The 19867-nt window shown below is 37.6% G+C and overlaps 1 protein-coding gene across 1 annotated transcript; it reads left to right on the top strand.

Moving 5' to 3' along the window:
* Positions 1-440: 440 nt before the first annotated feature.
* On the top strand, positions 441-10324 carry LOC145768698 (hematopoietic prostaglandin D synthase-like). Its single transcript, XM_082580267.1, has 5 exons — positions 441-549; positions 1911-2079; positions 2682-2884; positions 3627-3761; positions 8624-10324. The coding sequence occupies exons 2-5, from the start codon at positions 1947-1949 to the stop codon at positions 8792-8794; spliced, it is 642 nt and encodes a 213-aa protein (XP_082436393.1). The 5' UTR covers positions 441-549; positions 1911-1946; the 3' UTR covers positions 8795-10324.
* The last annotated feature ends 9543 nt before the right edge of the window (positions 10325-19867 follow it).

Raw genomic sequence — 19867 nt, 5'->3', positions numbered from 1 at the left:
TCCACTTCATGCTCACATCTACTGTATGGCAAACATCTTGTTTGCTTTACATGTTCTTGTTATGAGCTTGTGTTAACCTCAGCTTTTGTTCACTAGACCGAGAGCAAACAATGTATCACCACTTGAGTTTACTTTTAGCTGTGTTTGAGCAAATCTCTTGTTTCAACAAATGATACTGTGGAGTAACGACACTATAGTTTTGATGGCTTATCCCAGCCATCAAATCAATGCAAAAAATAATTCATTTGCTGGCTGGTATGGCCCTATCCAAACTTCGACGATTGCCGAGTTTTTATTTACTCTTACCGTAGCCTAGATGCTAAGGTAGCAACTCTGCTTAGTAGCCTAAGCCTACTCTAATTGTTGTACTGTAGGCTATGGTGGTGGCACTGTGTGTCATACCCAGATAAGCAGTAAGATGGAAAGCAAAAATGAGCAGAATAGTCTTCGTAGCTACTGTATCGTTCACTAATCATTCTCAGGTAGGCTGATGATGGCTATCCCTCGTCTTCAAGGATGATGGCCTTCGCAATAAAATAAAAGCTAACGGTGAGTTCTTAAATGGCTAATTAGTCCAATCTTGGCTTTGAAAGTTCGGTTACATTTTTGATACATTTACTCCGCTAAAATACTCCGCTCAGACAGTGTATGAAGTTAGAACACAATTTCGAGTCGATTTCGGTCAAGCATTTCTTATCTCTTGTCAATGCATATCTAATTGAGTAAAATATTTCACAACAACTACCTCTGCGGTGTGCGCTGTGCAGTGGAACACAGGCTAGCATAGATAAATTAGTTATTGAGGACTTCACTTCAACTCGGCTGTAAAATGACAAAGAAACCCCCTCACAAATTGGTTGCTACAGCGTTCAGCTGTGCATAAGTGTTTACAAGTGGCAAAGATAGCTTTCACGCACATTTTTGATATAAAAATATATGTAGCCTACCTGTAGTCTACTTCATTTGACATCAGCTGCGTTTTCTCAATATTAAAAAACTGGCAATGTTAATGAACATACTGAAAAGTGAGAACACTCAGTAGCTATGGTCTACGTCTTGTAGTCTGCAGTACTTATCGACAATCTACAGCACGCGCGCTACACTTGGCATCTTGATCAGATGCATGTTGGTTCACAACATGATCATGTCATGTATTTGATTGTTGCTACATTGTAGCAACCATGGCCGTTGAGAACACTGTTTGAGCCTGGTACTAATCAGATTCTTGGAACCCAAATAAAGATTATTTAAGAAAAGGGCACTATATCAAAAAATACACGATGGTTTTTTTCATGTCCCTTTGTCTCCTTAAAAAACTTACGGGTCCCTAAAATCATCTTGTGCTGCAGTCCTAAAATATCCCATGGACTCTTCTGTCCAGAGGCGGCTCTAGCTAATTTTAATGGATAGGCTGCGAAAATGTTTTACATTACGTTTACATTTAACAATTTCACGAGGATTAGGATGAGCTGCCAGGCCTACTGCCTCTATCAGTGTCAATGTTACTGACCACTGGTCTACACCGGTGTGCAGCGTTAAACAACGGTAGCTACCTGCACTAGATATCTATGCATTATTTAAAACGTCCAGTTTTAAAAATAACCATAGGACTTCAAGAACTCGGCCTACTTTGGTGCCAAAATGGAATTTAAAAAAAAGGACAAGTTGTCCAAAGCTACAGCAAGTAAATTATATTTTGAGCAGGCACAATATTGTAGCCTACAGAAAAATACACTATTACAAAATCACCTAGATTCTTGGAACAAAGAACAGCATAGTTTGATTCTAAATTAAGCTACGGTAGGCTACTGAGTTTTAAAATTCAAAATTTCAAACATGCCACATAAAAGTTGCTTAGATTATTTTTGATTAACTTTCTTCCTTTGACATATCTTATTTCATTCTTTCAGAATTTGTAAATAACGTATTGGTCAGTTAAAATCAATATGCCATCTTATAAATTGATATACTTCAACTTGAAAATTCGAGGTGAAGGAATAAGGATAATGTTTGCTGATGCTGGAGTGGATTACGAAGACTTCAGAATTGGATTTAATGATTGGCCTAAATACAAACCCGGTGAGTTTGGCTAAAAGCATTATTTTTTGTTCGTAGGTCTTCAGGTTTCTATTCAGTCTGCCAGAGTTTGTTTTAATGGTTTTTGTTGCTTTTCGTTAAAACTTATCAGGCTAAAAGTTTGCATTGGTACAAGTTTAGGCTCTCTGTAGGCTATATCTAAGATGTAAAAAAATAAACAAAATATTTGGTGCAAGTCGGGACATTAAAACAAAACATAATACAAGTGTCAATCCGCCCTCCAATAGCTCAGCTAGTAAAGACCTTGGCTTCCCGAACGAAAAAAACGAAAAGTCAAGTGGCATTGGTTCAACTATCGGAGTGTGCTCTCGGAAATGCATATCAAAGACAACTCTTCATTCAGTGGCATCTAGTGGATGGAATATTTTATCGGCAACAAATCTACAATGGAAACTTCACTATGTCAAACTAGGTGACAGGGGTTGATTCAGTGATTCAAAGCCTCTACAACTATGCAAAACTATTAGGATTTAGCCCTCCGAGAAACTTTCTCAGTGCGAGGATAAAAAATCCCTCAATCAACTAATCAGCATAAGGTACAGGTTTTTATAAAGTGTTATAGTCTTTATAAAACTTTTTTTCAGATATGCCATTAGGACAAGTCCCAGTTTTAATGATAGACGACAAACCATTGCCACAAAGTGGAGCTATTGCACGCTACCTGTCTAGAGAGTTCAACTTAAATGGAGCAACATCTATGGAAGAAGCTTATGTGGATATGATATGGGAAACTCATTCAGAAATTATGGGAAAACTTCCTTATGTAGAGAAAGACCCTGAAAAAAAGGCAAGCTAGTTTTGTTTCCTAACAGTATGCCTACTTGTATTTATTTTTTTTTTTTGAAAAATAACATCACATCAGCTTCAAAGGTGGATTTAAGATCGAATTCTCATGAAAGCATTTTCTCTGGATTGCATAATTGTTTGTAGCCTACAAGCCACTGCCAGCCTTATTTTGGACAGTTTAGTTTTATACGTAGTAGGCTACCCAGACACTTTTAATAAAAGATGATCCATCTTTTTCAAAACGGTAGATTTTTCTCAAAGATCTATGTGAGTCCAAACGAGAATTAAAGCATCAATGATATAAGAAAACCATAAATTAATACTGTATCTCTATTCCTTCCACAACTAACATTTAACCATCGTGTATCATGTATATCATCATATGTGTATGCTATTTGAATAAGGACCATCTGATGATCCCCTTTTAGGGTGAAACAGGCTGTACAGGATTTTAGTGAATAATAACTATATTTGATGTAATTTGCTCTGCTTGACTTTTAGCTTGGCATTGACAAGGACAAGCCATTGACAAGCCTGCGATGAAAGCGCTTATTTGGCAGCGCCGATATAATTAATTGTAACCGCTCGTGATGACGTCAGCAGAAAACCGCCGCGATGCAACAGGCCTTCCTACTTTCGGTGGCCTCGGCATTGAGCACTTTTTGTAGCATTAATGGTATTTATTGTTTAACCATCAGTATATTAATGTGTGCAATTACGTTATTGAATTTTTTTCTACAAAGGCAAAGGCGGTAGATGAAGCTTTAAAATTGATCAATCCCATCTTCAAACGTTTTGAGGAAAAATTCAAGAAGAAGGTAGATGGAATTGCTGCAGATAAAAACCAAGACTTAAAAGATTGTCACTTCGTTGGAAAGGTAACGAAACCTTACATCAATAACGCGTTTGCATGACGACATGAGAATAGTCCGGTCATCTTAATGTTGCAGATAAAAATCTAATTTTGCCTTCAGTTTCAAAAAAACATTTTTACCATTAGCCTTAGAAAATTTTAAAACCAGTTATAAGTATTCAACTCAATTTTAATACTGGTCAACAGCAATAGTGTTAACAGGAGGGTCCATGGGGCACTTTTTGACCCGAGCCCGGGACCTTAAGAAATCATTGCGCATTCTTTGGATGTGATGCGTTTTTCTTAAAAATGTCTTCATTTGGGGCCCGAGGATCTCATTGGTGCCGGGCCCAACTTATCCTCTCAACGGCCTGGAAGGGGCGTTGACAGGGGGTCTAGGTGGTACTTTTGGACCAGGGCCCGGAATATTTAAGGGGCCCGGATTTAAAAAAATTCCCGCAACTTCAAACATTATCAAGATCTTAATATAATCAGATCTAAATGATTTGCCATCAGAGGTTAAAACAGCCCTTTCAGCCGTCAGATGGTAAAGTACCGGGCCCCCTTCTGGGTACCGGGCCTACTTCAGCTTTCTGGTGGTAAAATAACCACTTCTGACACCAAACAGTAAAATAAAAATTTAGTCTAGTATAGTGATTTCCCTAACCACGAATATTACCCGAAACACGAATTTCAAAATAAACAGGCTAATATTAGTTCAAACTCAAAAACTGAAATGGCACAGGTAAGAAGATTACTATCCCTATTTCTGCACTAAAAATTATACCAAAACCGCTTTTCCGATTGCAGCAATCAGCAAATGTTTGACCTAGGCCCAAACACCTTTCCGAAATCAAATTGAAAACTTTCTGACTGTCTGCAGTGCTGTAAATTCTCTTCTGGTGAACCTAGAATGACCAGTGAAACATCAATAGAATCGGGAAGTAATACTCAGCGCCATGTGACAAATAAAAGTGAAAAAAGCAACCGCTAAATAGAGATAGTAAGTTTTGCGGTTCAAGAAATTTTAAGATTGCGCAAGATTTGTTAAATGACCATGCTTAAACGACATCAATGAAAGTTTGTACACAACCTTTATATTCATAACTTTGTCGATGAAAGTGGGCCCAAAAATAAATTGGTACCGGGCCCGAGAAATCCTGTCAACGGCCCTGTACAGTAGGGTGGAGTGAAAATAACTTTTTCGCGAAATTCAAAAACATAGCCCCTAAAAAGTTGCTTTTGTTTATGAAAAACACATTTGTGAAAAATAAAAAAAAATAAAATAATGTCTTGATGAATCTCAATCCACAAATCAAAGATGGCCGCCAACTTTGCTTGAAAATACAGTAAATTCACCATAACTTTGCCAATACTTGCCCAATTTTCATTATATTTCAACAAGCTTTTCTCGTTCATGTCACAAAACACTAGAAATACATGTGATGACAGCGTGAGTAATTATGACACCACCAAATCCAATATGGCCGCCAAATTCAGTTTTTACATGTCCTATCCATGTTACACACTTCTTTTTCGATTTGCTCCAACGTTTGACAGTTATATGGTTATGCTGTTTTCTGTCGTAGGTACGATTGTTCCTCTTGATAATAGCAAATACAGATGGAAGCTTTATTTAGTATAGTATTCATCTAGAAATTAAAAATACCTTCAATAATTGCAACAGAGTAGGATAGGACGTTTAGCCGTTAAGCCCGTAGAATTAACGTTTCCAGTTCACGCCACGTGGAGGTAGTCCTACAGGCTACATGTGAACCTTTTAGGAGACAAACCGGGGATGGAATGCGTTTGTCGCCCAAGGGCATTCTGGGAAGTCCAAGGGATATGAATTTCACCCCAGAATGACCTGTTCAATGTAACCTTCACTGAAATTCTAAACTTTGATATCAGCCTTGCTGTCAAACTTTGGCATTTTTCGCCTGCTCTCTAATCGAGCCCTGATGAAACCATCTCTGTTATCTCCTCCACAAATGGAGCCTGAAGCCTCTGTCATAAGCTTAACATGGCGTTCCACAGCCTGGTTATGACAGGGGAAACTTTCAATTGTGAGAGGACTCATCGTGAATAGATTTGTTTTGATCATATTAATCAAATCTTCATTGCTAAGGTTCTTGGTGTGGGGAGGTTCAGTGATATCTTTGTGCCAGTTCAGTGCCAGTCAATTATTTCTATATAATTCCTAGCGTGAAGGCTCAAGGTTGGCACTCTAAAAACTCGCACTGTACTGCTGCTATTGCGTTCTCTGGACTTCAGTATTCGCCTGAGAGCCAGTTCTGTGATACTGATGTTGTCGTCTGCCAACATTGCCAGAATAAAGTTTTCAGGGTGCGCAAAAAAGGCATTTTTCTGGATAGCATTCATAACAACTTTCTTAAGCTCATCCTCAAGATATCTGGCCTTGTCTACCATGTTGTGGACATGTTTTTCTCCATCTGTACACAAAGATGCCTTTTTAATAGAGAACCACATCGGTGCATACACTTTCAAAATAAAAGTGACAACAGTCTTCAATTCTATGGACGGTGCTTCTGTTGAAATATGCAGCGATTTGTTAAAGTCAGCCATCTTGCTTGATTAATTGTACCATGGCATTTGAGTGAAAGGTCCAAGGAGCGACAACCTTTGCTAATAGCCAGATAGATTTCAAACAGATACTTCTGATCGGTGCTCAAGTCTTTGGGTTGCAGTATGTGATCTAAATCACAAGGTATTTTGTCAAAATTTACCAGTGGTTGACGGTCACAGGTATGAACGGCTTTGCCGATTGGTCCTGCAAATCCATGGGGCCAGTAATTGGACCATTTATCTTTTGAAAAAGATACCTGAGAGGAATCTCATTGGCATGCAACAAGCAGATACACCATTATGGTTTACCTAGTGACTCTTCAATTAATCGAATGACTCCCTTCTTTACACCAGTATTGACGCCTGTTCAATCAGTAGGCTACCAATTACATTGAGTTCATTTGTATCTACCCCCCTTTTTTCTAAATAATCTAACAACTTTGAAGCTATTTCAGCCCCTGTCCCGTTACTTGCAAAAAACATGCCCGAAGTAAAATGATCCTGGTTCTGCTATAATTGTCATGTGTTCCTCTGATATTATTTTACGATGAAATTTGCCATCAATCTCTTTTGCAACATTGTCTTATCTTTTCGGCCATCAAAATATAAACCTGTAATCTTTGTGCTGGCTTCACCTGACAAAGCTGCGCGTTTCTTCATCCTTTCTTGCGAACTTTGCTTCTGTCGATCACCAAGGAGCTGTCGCCTTGAACATCAGCATGAACAGAATTCGCTATGACTTCGGCTGCCCTATCTGAGACTCCATATCTGTCACAAATGGTTGCCATTGTTTGCAAAGATTTGGGGAAGACCTTTCTCTTCTTTGGACAGGAAGCATCTATATATGTACCACTATTGTTAGGACATTCTGTGTCACTGTTACTGTGATGAACCTGAGATGATGCAGACGACTAAGTTGCACAACTTTTTGTGGTCATTTTACAATGTTTTAACAATGTTCTTCTTTTGTTTCTTTTTTCTAGCTTTTGTGTTTCTGCTTTATCAATACTACCAATAATCATTTGCCTGGTATTTCTTTGATTTATCAGAAATTCTACGACACATTGCAATATAGGCTAACTGAAAAACATGGCTTGAGTCAATTAATATGGACACGACTGTAACTATTTCTGGTATAAGATGAACACTTTTGAACAGGTCTGCAATATGCAATCATACGTAGAGAACGTAGCCTATATATCTATAAAAAAATGAAAGAAGAAATAGTAGAAATGGAAAAAATGCAAAAAAACTGAATTTGGCGGCCATATTGGATTTGGTAACGTCATAATTTGCTCACGCTGTCATTATATGTATTTGTAGTGTTTTATGACATGAACGAGGAAAGCTTGTTGAAATGTGATGAAAATTGGGCAAGTATTGGCAAAGTTATGGTGAATTCATTGTATTTTCAAGCAAAGTTGGCGGCCATCTTTGATTTGCGGATTGAGATTCATCAAGACATTATTTTTTTTTCACAAATGTGTTTTTTTAATTTCGCGAAAAAGTTATTTTCACTCCACCCTACTGTACAGTATAGGCTATATGATTAGGTATCGTCTCCATATCAGTTATTCTGTCGTCCATCATAGCTGAATTAGCCTGCAATGCACATAATCCACTGTTAAATCTTGTTCAAAGTTTTGTTAATCAAAAATATATAGGCTACAATAGTCTACTTAGGCTAATTATCATTCCTGCAGAAGCTAATCTAGAAAAAAAATGTGAAGGGGAAAATATAGCATTTTTTCTCAGTTTTTATAGAACCGGAACACAAAAATGTTCATTTTAACATCCACTGCTGAATTCACACGTGCCCTGTGCCACCGTTTGTATCAACAAAATGTGATTGATTGATTGAATCTTTATCCTCGGACTGGAAAAGCTTCTTGCACAGCTTAATCCTGGCAGTTTCGCATACTTGTAGAGGCTTTGAATCACTGACGCAGGCCCGGTCACCGAGATTGACAGAGTGAAGTTTCCGATTGTTGAAGTCTTGTTGCCGGGAAATTTATTCCATTCATCAGATGCCGCTGAATGGAGAGCAGTCCTTAACGTGCGTTGCTCAAGCGCACACCCCGAAAGTCGAACCAGCGCCGCTTGATCTTGAAGCTTCTTCGTTCCAGAAGTGCCGCGCTAACCAATTGAGCTATCGGGGCGGGCGAGTAAGCGAGAAACTTCGTCAAAGAGGAGAAACACTTTATATTCTGTATCTGTTTGGAAGGGCACGTGACCAAGTGCACCTCTAGATTTGCTATTACTTTTCTGCTTGCTAATAGTTGTATTTGATTTTGGTTTCAGAAATTCACCTATGCCGACATTGCGGTGATGATCGCGGCTCATGAGGTTGAAGGTTTCAGCAAAGGCTTTATTGACCAGTTTCCAACCGTGAGAGACCACATCATTCGCAAAACCGAAGAACGGCCTAAAATTAAGGCATATCTCGCAAAGCGGCCGAAAACGGACTTTTAATTAACGCACATCTAAATTTTCAAAAACATAAAAGTATACTAAACGAATGCAACGTGCAAATAAACTGCTATAAATAACTATTTAGGGTTACTCAACTAATGTTAACAAAGGTCCCGTTTGACAAGTTGAATGTTTTAGCTGTCCGGTGAATAAACTTTACGATAATTGCCTCTACCCAGTGATCGATTTCGAGTAATGGGTAGTACCAAATTTAAGTCATAAGTAGAGTAGACAACTGGAAACAGACATTGCAGTCAGCTGCAGCGTGGGTCAGGTGTACGTCGGAAGGCGTACACCGATGCATAGCGCTCAAGTCCGCTTTCCGCAATGCAGGATAAAGATATGAAAAACAAAGCAAATATGCAACCACAAAAGTTAAACTATCATTGCCAGTACCGAATCATTTTTTTTAGGTAAAATGTATCTCGACTTAAATTTGTGACAAAGTGTTCAGGGGTCTTGATCATTGATGGCTTAGCTACTAAGATAATCACAGAAAATTTTGTTTCCTCCCAGTAGAAATCTGATTAAAAGGCCCTGAAACGTGGCAACGAGGTTCTTTTTCCAGAAGCCCGAGGTCCACCATCAACACCCAGAAGGTCCTGATGCGAACCGTTAGTTGAGTAGCCCTGAACTACTGTAAGTTATATCATAATTGCTTGCCAAAGGCTTGCTTCTCCCTGTGAAGTTGAAATATAATTCTCAGAAATTTAGATAGTGGAGTTGTTTGTGCATTGTGTCAACATTTTTAAAAGTTGTTGAAATGTAGGCTATAAGAAAATCACTCTCCAGGGCACACAGATACGTTTTAAACAATAGCAAGTACAATGACGTTGCATACCAGCGACATCATGTATACCAGGGCTTCCCAAACTGGGGGTTGCGACCCACAAGGGGTCGCGTAACAAACTTCAGGGGGCGCAGAGAGTATACCAATTTTACATAAAATAGTGCATATTATCCTATGGTACTTTTTAGACGTTTACTTTATAACGCAGTTGTTAAAACTGATGTAACTGTTCAAAACATTATTCTTAACTGAGTTGTGTAGATTCTGCGTAAACAGGCCTAGGCCTGGTAGTAGGCTAGCTTGAGGGCTGCATGCTAGCATGCATGCATAGCTAAATATTGAAAAACTAAAACTAATCAAACCCATCGAAGGCTGGTTAAAAAAAATCGAACGGCAACGATAATTCCGTCAATTTTTGCACGGAAGTGGAGCTATTTTGGAAGGACTGTGTTGGCATGTCTACTGAGAGAACTTCTGCAATGACAGGACATACAGCTGGATTTCATGCAAAAGTGCGATTTGCGAGTGGTAGGCCTACACATATTGCATTTACACAATATAGGCTATGATTCATTGCGAGACCTTAATAGATAAAAAGAATATATCCTCATCGAAATGCTATTGTGCAAGATGCTGTGAAAATATTAACTTTATTAAGAGTAGCGCACTCAATACCCGTATTTTTGCAAGTTTAGCCTAGGCCTATATGGTGAAATGTAATGAGAGTTCAGTTTAAATCCCTTTTACTGCATTGTGAAGTAAGATGACTCTCAAAAACAAAACTTTAAAAATGCTATTAACATTGAAAAATGAAGTCGTGGTTTTTCCAACAGAAAAAAAAAATCAAACTTGGTTCATCATTTCTGCAACGATATCTGACTTTCAAAAGTAGGCTATGCTATTTGTGAGATTTGCTTAAAAAATGGAAAGAACTTAATTTGTCTGTTTAAGGAAAAAAACACCAATGTTTTGACATTGAAATCAAGAAATCAAAAACTTGAAGCGTTCGTTAAAAATTTAAACATCTAGAAAGAAGAAGTTGAAAATAATTCATTTGAAATTTTTTCATCTACTGTAGAGTTTTTGACTAATAGTGATGTGGAACCAAATGTTTAAGCCTGTGGTTATCGACCACTTGTCAAATCTGTTGAAACAGTTTTAAAAGTATTTTCTTCTAGACTTAAACAATGCCAAATTAGTTTGGATCCAAAACCTATTTGCAATACAAAAACTAAATACCGAGCACCTCTCTTCCAAATCTCAGGAATAACTTGCTGATCTATTTTCTGACTCTACGTTGCGGCTTGAATTTTCTGGAAAAGTTTCACAGTTTTTGGCTGGTTAAAGCGGAATTTCTATAGGCTTAATTATCTCACTCAGCAGTGACTGCATTCCTGCCGTTTGTGTTCACGCGTCTGTGCGAGTTAACGTATAAAGTCAACGTTATCAAAGTTGACGACAATCGCAAGAAAATACCGTTCCAGACTAAGCAACATTGAAATCGTCTTGAGACCAGCAGTAACAAAGATTGAGCAAAGACTGGATTTGCTTTGCAGCAGAAAGCAGTCGCACTCATCACACTGAATAAATATTTTTTCAGTTGTGTTTTGTTTCCAATCATCATCATTAAGTTCCTTCCTCTCGTCGAAGGTTGGAGGCAATGAGACGCCAAGTTTCTGTGTTGTGAGATTTTGTTTGTTTTGTTTCCAATGCAATAGACTACGTGTAAAGTAGCAGGTTTCGAATATCGGTAGCTTGATGCTACTCTAGTTTCGTTCAAATTAAGCCTTTTAATAAATATCACAAATGTATATTTCGCACTGTTTATCATGTCAACTGCAAAAGGTCGCGGAAAATTTTAGGACATTAAAAGGGGTCGCGAGCAAAATAGTTTGAGAAGCCCTGAATTGTATACGACCTTTCAAGCCAAAAACCAATCGCAAAATTCTATGTTTTGGAAGTCAGTTTTCGCACATCACGGAGTTTTCTAGTGGTTGTTTAGTTTTTTAATTGATCGTGTTAAAACGTTTCAGTTCATTTTGGCAAAACAATTAAAAGCACACTGTAGGCCAGTGGTTCCCAACCTTTTTGACCATGCGCACCCTATCAAAGAGATAAATAGTTTGCGGCACCCTGGAAAAACTGGATCAATTTTATGAGATTTCTGTATTTCAAATAACTGTATGAAATAACACAAAATGAGTTGTACAGTATATCGCGCGTAAATAAATATATTTATTTAAAAGTTAGTGTGAAATTTGGGCTTGACTTCTTGCACAAAGTCCCTTAAATCTGGAGGCACATTCGATAAAGTCACCCGCATTTCTTCCTCGACTATAAGCAGTCGTTCTCGTTTTTTAGTTTTTAGCGCGTGACTTCTGGAACGAAGAAACTTCAAGATCAAGCTGCGCTGGTTCGACTCTCGGGGTGTGCGCTTGAGCAACGCACGTTAAGGATTGCTCTCCATTCAGCGGCATTTAATGGATGGAATAATTCCCCAGGCAACAACACTTCAACAATCGGAAACTTCACTCTGTCAATCTCGGTGACCGGGCCTGCGTCAGTGATTCAAAGCCTCTACAAGTATGCGAAACTGCCAGGATTAAGCTCTGCAAGAAGTTTTCCCATTCCGAGGATAAAGATTCAATCAATGTTCGTACAGAAAATCCATTCTCACATAGGTATGACGTGAAAAACTGCAGCAAAAGCACAAAAGCTTTCTTTCAAACGCAAGGATATTCATTTTGAATTTTTATGCAGAACTCGAGAGAGGCATCTGCTTGTGCATAAGCTTAAAATTTCCATCGTTACGAATGTCAATTAATTCTTCTTCTTCTTAAGATTTAAAACAATATGAGAGTACGCTGAGTACAGCAAAAATGCTTTCTCACCCATGCGTAATTTTCCGTGGACATGCTGGAAAAATACTACTCGATTTTTTTTCTTCTAATGAATTCAGTTGCTGAGTTACTTATTAGTGAGACAACTTCTTTGTTTGTTCTTCATTTCCGAGAAGTGTGAAAGCATGTCAAAGTTTCTATTCTACACTTTTAAGGACCACATTTGCAGTTTTTCTGTCAGTGCTTTCGTTTTATCGGTTAAGTTAGGCTATAAGTTAAGAGAGTTTTATTTTTGCCCTGCATTTTAGCATTTACGTTATTTAAACGGTCGAAGATATCTACTAAATAGCCTATACTAATTTGGAGACCCAATTGTAATTGCAAAGCAATTCACAAAATATATTCATACCTACCTATGTACCTATTCATACCTATGTATAAAGAACAAATTAATAATTATAAAAACTTATTTTTTTCTCGATTAGCTATGTATCGTGCTTGTATGCGCAGGCATCCCTAATGCAAAAGTTTCCCATTTTATAATGGTTTGCAAACAATCGTGCAATTTTATAATCGTGCTGGGTCACACAATCCGATAATCCATCACTGCAATTTGACTTTGTGCGCCGTGAAACGCAAAATACAATCATGAAACCTGGCAATAATGATGCGTTTCAAATGTTTTTATGGAAAGAACAGCAACGAATCAAAATCTCTTTCACGCTGTTTTTCCTGGACGAGAAAACAAAGGTTTACCGCGGATTTGAGTTAAAATAAATAAATAAATTCTACACTTAACGGGTTAAAGTTAAAACAAAGAATGGGCCGCAGTATTGCAATATCTCGCGGCACCCTTGAGCATTGCAATTGGCACCCCGGTTGGGAACCACTGCTGTAGGCTATGATGAAATCCGAACTAATTTAGAGCATTTCACGTCAAGTGATTTGCTCAACGACGACCAGTTGAATAACAGCGTTAGAAAAGATAATTTTTGATTGATTGCCCTGAAAAAATTGTTCAACATTAACTTGTAATATTGCACAGTGAGTGCAGTCACAGTAAAGCAGTATTCTGTGGGCTCAAAAAGACCACCTTGGTCTGTCATCACAAACAATTGTTGATGTCGGGTATACAGTCTCGTAAATTTGATGAAGTATCTGTTACGGCCATGACGTACTCAACAGAGGCCATGTCATCGTGCGTGCTGGAGTCTAAACTGGAGGCGAACATGTTTTCATGACTTTGACATACCATATTGAAAAGATATGTATAAAAAGTTGAAGTGAATGTTTTTTACCTTAAATATTTATCTTATATGAAAAAGTTTGCTAGAAAATCAATTTTTAATTGTATATTCATTCGCCATTTGCGCAAGCATACTAAAACGATGCAGAGTTGCCAGGTGTAAAAAGTAAACCCCAACAGATATCTGTGTGCTTTAATCGGTACTGTCCCGTTGTTCTGTTATTGAATTTGCACAATTGTTTTAACATACCCTTCTTTGAACAGGAAAAATCTACAAGAACTATCTTTACTTTTCAAAAACGCAGAAAAGTTTTAGTTTTTAAAATACTTTTTTTTTCTTTCAATTTTAATATAATTCCTATATGATGAAACTTTACTGAACGTTTCATTTCGCAGCTTTATCTGTGGTTTTTATAATTTATATATTGAACAATTTTTTTAATTTTACTCAGCTTTGTTTTGAAAATTGCACTTCTTTTCATGGCATTTCCTTTAAAAAGTTAATTGTTTTAAACTTCTGGCAACACTGATATTGTGTTCAATAATTGAATTAGGTTTTGCGGTGGTTTTTAAGGTGCTTGCTGTTGAAATGCTATTTAGGGTAGGATATTTGGATAAATGAAATGTTGATTTATTGAAATACTGGCCATGCAAACAAATATTGAGTACCGAGGCTGAAGGCTAGTTAGCGAATGCCGGTAGCCGCATCGGTTTTGGTAAAATAATGTTAGGCTACTTGAGGGCACACCCAGAAGTGTTATGAAATTGTGTGAAAAGTAACTTACTGTACGGTACCTTTGAGAATGATGGGAATTGTTGAGGCTAGCTTTGTTTTTTTTTTCCAAATTGGTGTAGCTGTTTTTATTTTTAGTAGAGGTGTAGTATATTAAACGCATGATTGCAAGGTCAGCCTTCAGCTCTTGAGCCTAAAATTGCTTGCATAGTCAGTATTTCAAGGTTGCCATGGCTCAGACAAATCTAGAAATCCTATGCAGCATTTTGAAATTCTACTTTAGAAAAATAATTGCTTAGTCTGGCTAGACTTGTGCAGGCTAATACTTTGCTACACTGTAGAACAGTACAGCAAAAATGTAGCATGAAGGCACCCAGGAATTAAAAGACACTCTCATTTTCGAACCTGGTTTTAAAATTTTGTTGCAGTCTAAAATACCCGATTGTTCTATACTGTGCATGTAGTATAAATAGGAATAGTCTAATGTGGTATAAGAAGGAATAGTCTAACAAACGCTTTTAAGTTTGTGTGCATTAATAAAAATTTAGTCTCCAATTTTGAGACCAGCAAAGTTTTAAAAAAAAAAGCAAAACGTTAACATGTTTAGATTGTTCTTATAAAAACTGTGCATTTAAATTGTGCTGCTTAAAGTTTGATAAGTTGAATTTGGTCAGTTCATGCGGTCTCAAAGCATCATTTGTGACCTTAATTTTGTCAAACTTGTGCCATTGCAAAGTGTAGCCTATAGTTAGTGCAGGCATAGTTTTCATTACATCTTCATTTTCATGTATATTTCAAAGTATGTTAAGAGGTTATTTGATATTTAATTAAGATGGGTAGAAAATGTTGTGACTAATTGCCATGGAAATTATGATGAGGCAAACAAAGAAACAACTTCTCGTTTACCTCGAAATCCTGAAGAGAAATATACCATATATATGCATATACCAGGTGACACAGTTTGCCAATGGGTACTTTATGGTTATATCATGTTTCATGAAGTTGTTAACCACTGTTGCAGAACCTCGTTATGTCGTGTTTTTCACTTTATATCAGATCAATACCAGGTATCTGTGAACAAAAAGTATGCAGCTACATTGGCCAATATTATGTTTAAAAATTATTGTTGTCTATTTTCACCTGTATCAGAAAAGGAAGTAAAACAAAAGATTTTAAAACTTATGCATTAAAAACTTGTTTTTTGTTTGTTTTTCTTTGTTGTCGAGACTTCTGTAAAGACTGTTATAGAACTTCTTTAAATGTCCATTTTCATTCCTGAGAAGTCCTTGCACTGATATTATTTAAAGTTGTCGTAACAGATAATTTTTTCGTTCATTATCTGAACTAAAGTAGCACCACATTAGTTGCGCAACCAGGGGGCTTGGTTTAGCCCCCCCCCCACTTTACTAAAATCCTAGTTGCGCTACTAGCCACAGTCCTTTCATGTAGTAGTTTTGACCATGTAGGTACATTGTATTTTTGTGAATCAGCTCTATACAAAATAATAACTTCAAAGTTAAAACCTTACACATCTACTGTAATTGTTTTTATTATTGTAACACACACGGGAACAACTATTCATTGGAATAGACTATGTCAAGCATATGAAATGCCATGGATGAAAATGTATTTTACATTTTGAAATTTGAAAGCAAAGTTTTCATTATAATCGTTTTAGGTTTAAATATACTGTGTTTGCAATGCAATATGTCAATGAAAATGTTCGCCTCCAGTTTAGACTCCAGCACGCACGTTGGTTTGGCCTCTGTTAAGTACGCCATGGTTACGGCCAATCTCTATACAAATCAAACGTCATATAAAACCGTTCAGGTCTACTGAATCTTACGTCATGGAATTTTTCCTAAAAATGAGCCAAAATTGCACCATCGTTTGTAAGACTTGTGTCAAACCTGTTTAAACATGAAATATTGCATCATCACCTTTGAACACATGTTTGAATTGCGTGACAATGTCTTTCACTATTACGTCACAGTACTGCGTACGTGAGTTTGAGATATTGATATCTATTCTGGTCATTCATTTTAAAATTGTTGCTTGAAGAGGTTGGTCGCATGTTTAACCGTTTTGCTTAGTGCTTGTCAGCTGGACGAAAATTTCCGTCTTTTATCCAAGTAATCTGTTCTGTAGTGACAAGTTTTAGTGGTGTACGACGTTGCATCCCATTTTCGACAGCCAGGTGGCTAATTTTACAGAAATACAATTTTGAATAGACGTTTCAAAGGAGTGTTTCTTTTTCGGTCATTACATGCAGACGAACGGATTCGGGAATCTTATGTTACAATTTTCCCACGAAGAGATTATGGTTTACCGCTGTGACCAGTATCATTTTTCACAATTTTTTTTTGCAACAGAGCATTTTTTACGTCGTGCAACTACAATGCTGCTTCCGATGTAGGCCTATGCTTATCAACATTTCAAAACGAAAAACTTGCTTCAAATATGATAGGCTATAATGCAATATAGCAATTGACGGCATTTGTGTAAAAAATCCGTGTTAATCTCGTGTTAAAGTGGTGTAAAAGGAACGTATCCCAGTATTACACGAGTTCGCTCAGAATTTCACGTGTTTTTCACGAGCCAATGTTTATGGGGGTAGGCTAACTGAGAAGTTAAACTGAATTTTGGTGTTCTCTAATTTGAGCCGCAGTTTTTGTCCGTTCTTTAAGAGCTACCTTTAGCTAATTAATAGCTGTTTATCTGCTAATAAATTTCTTACAAATATTACACCAAAAAGGCTTCCAGAAAGCACTATAAACCATTATTTGAGCGTTGGCTAATTTTGCAAAGAGTTTCCGGGGGGCATGCTCCTAGACCTCCTAAAAAACGGGTGCTTTTGGCACGCTTTTACCCCCCACGAGTTTTATTGCTTCCCTTGCTCAACCCACCAGGATACGCTACTGGTGTCAGACGTAGCCTTATCGGGTCAAAGCGAGTCGGGCAGCTCATTATGTTCTGAGATTCTCCAGTTTTTCTCTTTCGCTTATGAAATTGCTTTGATTTTGAAACAATTTAAACTCCAGTATTTTAAAATGCCAAAACAAATCGAAGTACTGTACAGTAGGTTATTTTTGTTTCAAATATCGGTTTTCTCATCCCTGTGCTGACATAGAATACCGATGAATCACTGGTCACAGCGGTAAAGCATAATCTCTTCGTGGGAAAGTTGTAACATAAAGTTCCCGGATCCGTTCGTCTGTATGTAATGACCGAAAAGAAACACTCTTCTGAAAACGTCTATTCGATAATTGCATTTCTGTAAAAATAGCCCAAGGCTGTCGAAATTGGGTGCAACACGATACACCACTAAACTTGTCACTACAATGCAAATTACTTGGATAAAGACGGAAATTTCGTCCAACTGGCAAGCACTAAGCAAAAACAGTTAAATATTCGACCACTCTTCAAGCAACAATTTTAAAAATGACGAGAATACATTGCAATATCTCAAATGCACGTATGCATCTACTGTGACGTAATAATGACAAGCAATGACAAGCCATTCAAGCACCTGTTTAAGTTTGGCTTAGCCTACACCTGTTCAAGTTTAGCTTACACCTGTTCAAGTAATTAAAGATTTAACGATGATGTAATGCTATGCTGCAGCTGCAATGTTTTACAGGTCTTGCAATTTGCTCATTTTTTAGAAATATTCCATTACGTAATACGCTAAGATTCAGTAGACCTGAACGGTTTTACATGACGTTTGATTTGGTGAACAATTGTCTGGAACAATCACCTTCATACCAAGTTTAGGGATCGAACTGAAGTAGGCCAGTTTTCGTTGAAGTAAAATAATTCCTGAGTTCTGACCTAAATGCACACTGCATAGTGCAGTTAGTGCACAATGACTGCATCTATCTGCATACTAGAGCAGTTTTACTAAGACAATTGTAGGCCACTATGACGTCACTATTTCCTCTCAATTCAATAACAATCCCATTGTGCGTTGTCTCGACCTCTGTGTAACTCGTTGTGCCTAAAGCCAAAGCGCTGATGAAATAGAGCTAGAAGTTTAGACAGATAAAACCAAGCAACCACACGGCATTTAACATAATACATTAAATTAAAGTGAACATAAACCATAAACTACGAACGTTTTCGGCCATACACATGCTTTGCCGTTTCATTCTTATGCATTTCGTTTTTCAATTCATTGTGTAGATCAGTTATTTATTTTCAATGTAGATGTAAAATCAGTTATTTTTCGTTACTTGAAAAGGGCTAACATGTGTGGCCGAAAACGTTCGTAGTTTATAGTTTATGTTTACTTTAATGTATTATGTTAAATGCCGTGTGGTCAGGGGCGCCGGAACGATTTTTGACTGGGGGGGGGGCAAGATTACGAAAAAAGGGCACTTTTGTTTACTAAAAGGCCAATTTTTTTTCAAGTTTTAAGATAAGATATAGCGACAATGCTCATCTATCAGCTCACTATTGAGTACCGGTAATGATAGCTTACAAGTGTCCTGTATACAAAGAAGGGCATCATGCTATGTTATAATGATGTCACCTACTGTCAAGCCTTAAAGCAGCCTGCGGCCATGGCCGCTAAGTAGCGGTTGAATGACCGCCGGTGCTACCTCCTCAATCGGCCAAGTTTGGCCGCCGGTCTCTTCTAGCCAATTCTTTAATTTCGCAATAGAATGATCGTGGATTAACTGTCGAAAATATGTAGTATCAAAGAGTGACGCAAAATTAGGTCAGCGCGTCATAATCGCCACTGTTGCATTGTGCAGGAATATTTGTTATTGATGGAATATATCCATCTGCGATCACCAGCGCTGTAAGTCTTGTTTGTAATTCCTGACGTTTATTTTAACAAAGTCTTAATCCGAAGTGCTAATTTACATCGGCTGGCAATATTGTCGTTTTTATGTCGATTCGATGTTGTCGGACATTAAAAAGGAGAACTAGGTTAGTTAGAAAGGAGAACTAGGTCAGTTGACATCCGAGGAGAAAACATTTTTTGATCATATTTTGAAAAAATTATGCTTCTTTTAGTAATGTCCTTCACATCATTGAAATACTTATTTTATTACCTTGCCGTCATCGTCAACACATGTCGAACGTTATTTTTCGTTGCTAAAGAGAATTCTAGGGGAGTGGCGAACTTCTTCAAAATTAGCCACATTGGAGACACTCATGCGAGTGTCGTTAGATAGTCCCGCTGTATTGGATTACAATCCCGATAAAGCAGTTATTATGCGTGGCCGTGGTGCAACGATTCTATTGTAGGACGTCGCCCAGGCCCAGACTTCAACAACGCTAAGTGATCATTTTTGCATTGTTTCAAGTTTAATTCTATTTACTTGTGCTATCGTTATTTTTATTTTGTATTTTGGCCTCCAAGCACGCAGATTTGGCCGCCGAGAAGGAGCTCCCGGTAGGCTACGATGGCTGCCGAAAAAAAACGAGTTTTAAGGCCTGTACTCTGTTGCAAAAT

The sequence above is a fragment of the Aplidium turbinatum genome, chromosome 4, assembly GCF_918807975.1.
Source record: "Aplidium turbinatum chromosome 4, kaAplTurb1.1, whole genome shotgun sequence".
Classification (NCBI taxonomy): Eukaryota; Metazoa; Chordata; class Ascidiacea; order Aplousobranchia; family Polyclinidae; genus Aplidium; species Aplidium turbinatum.
The sequence above is the reverse complement of the archived record's forward strand: the minus strand, read 5'-3'. Positions and strand labels throughout refer to the sequence as shown.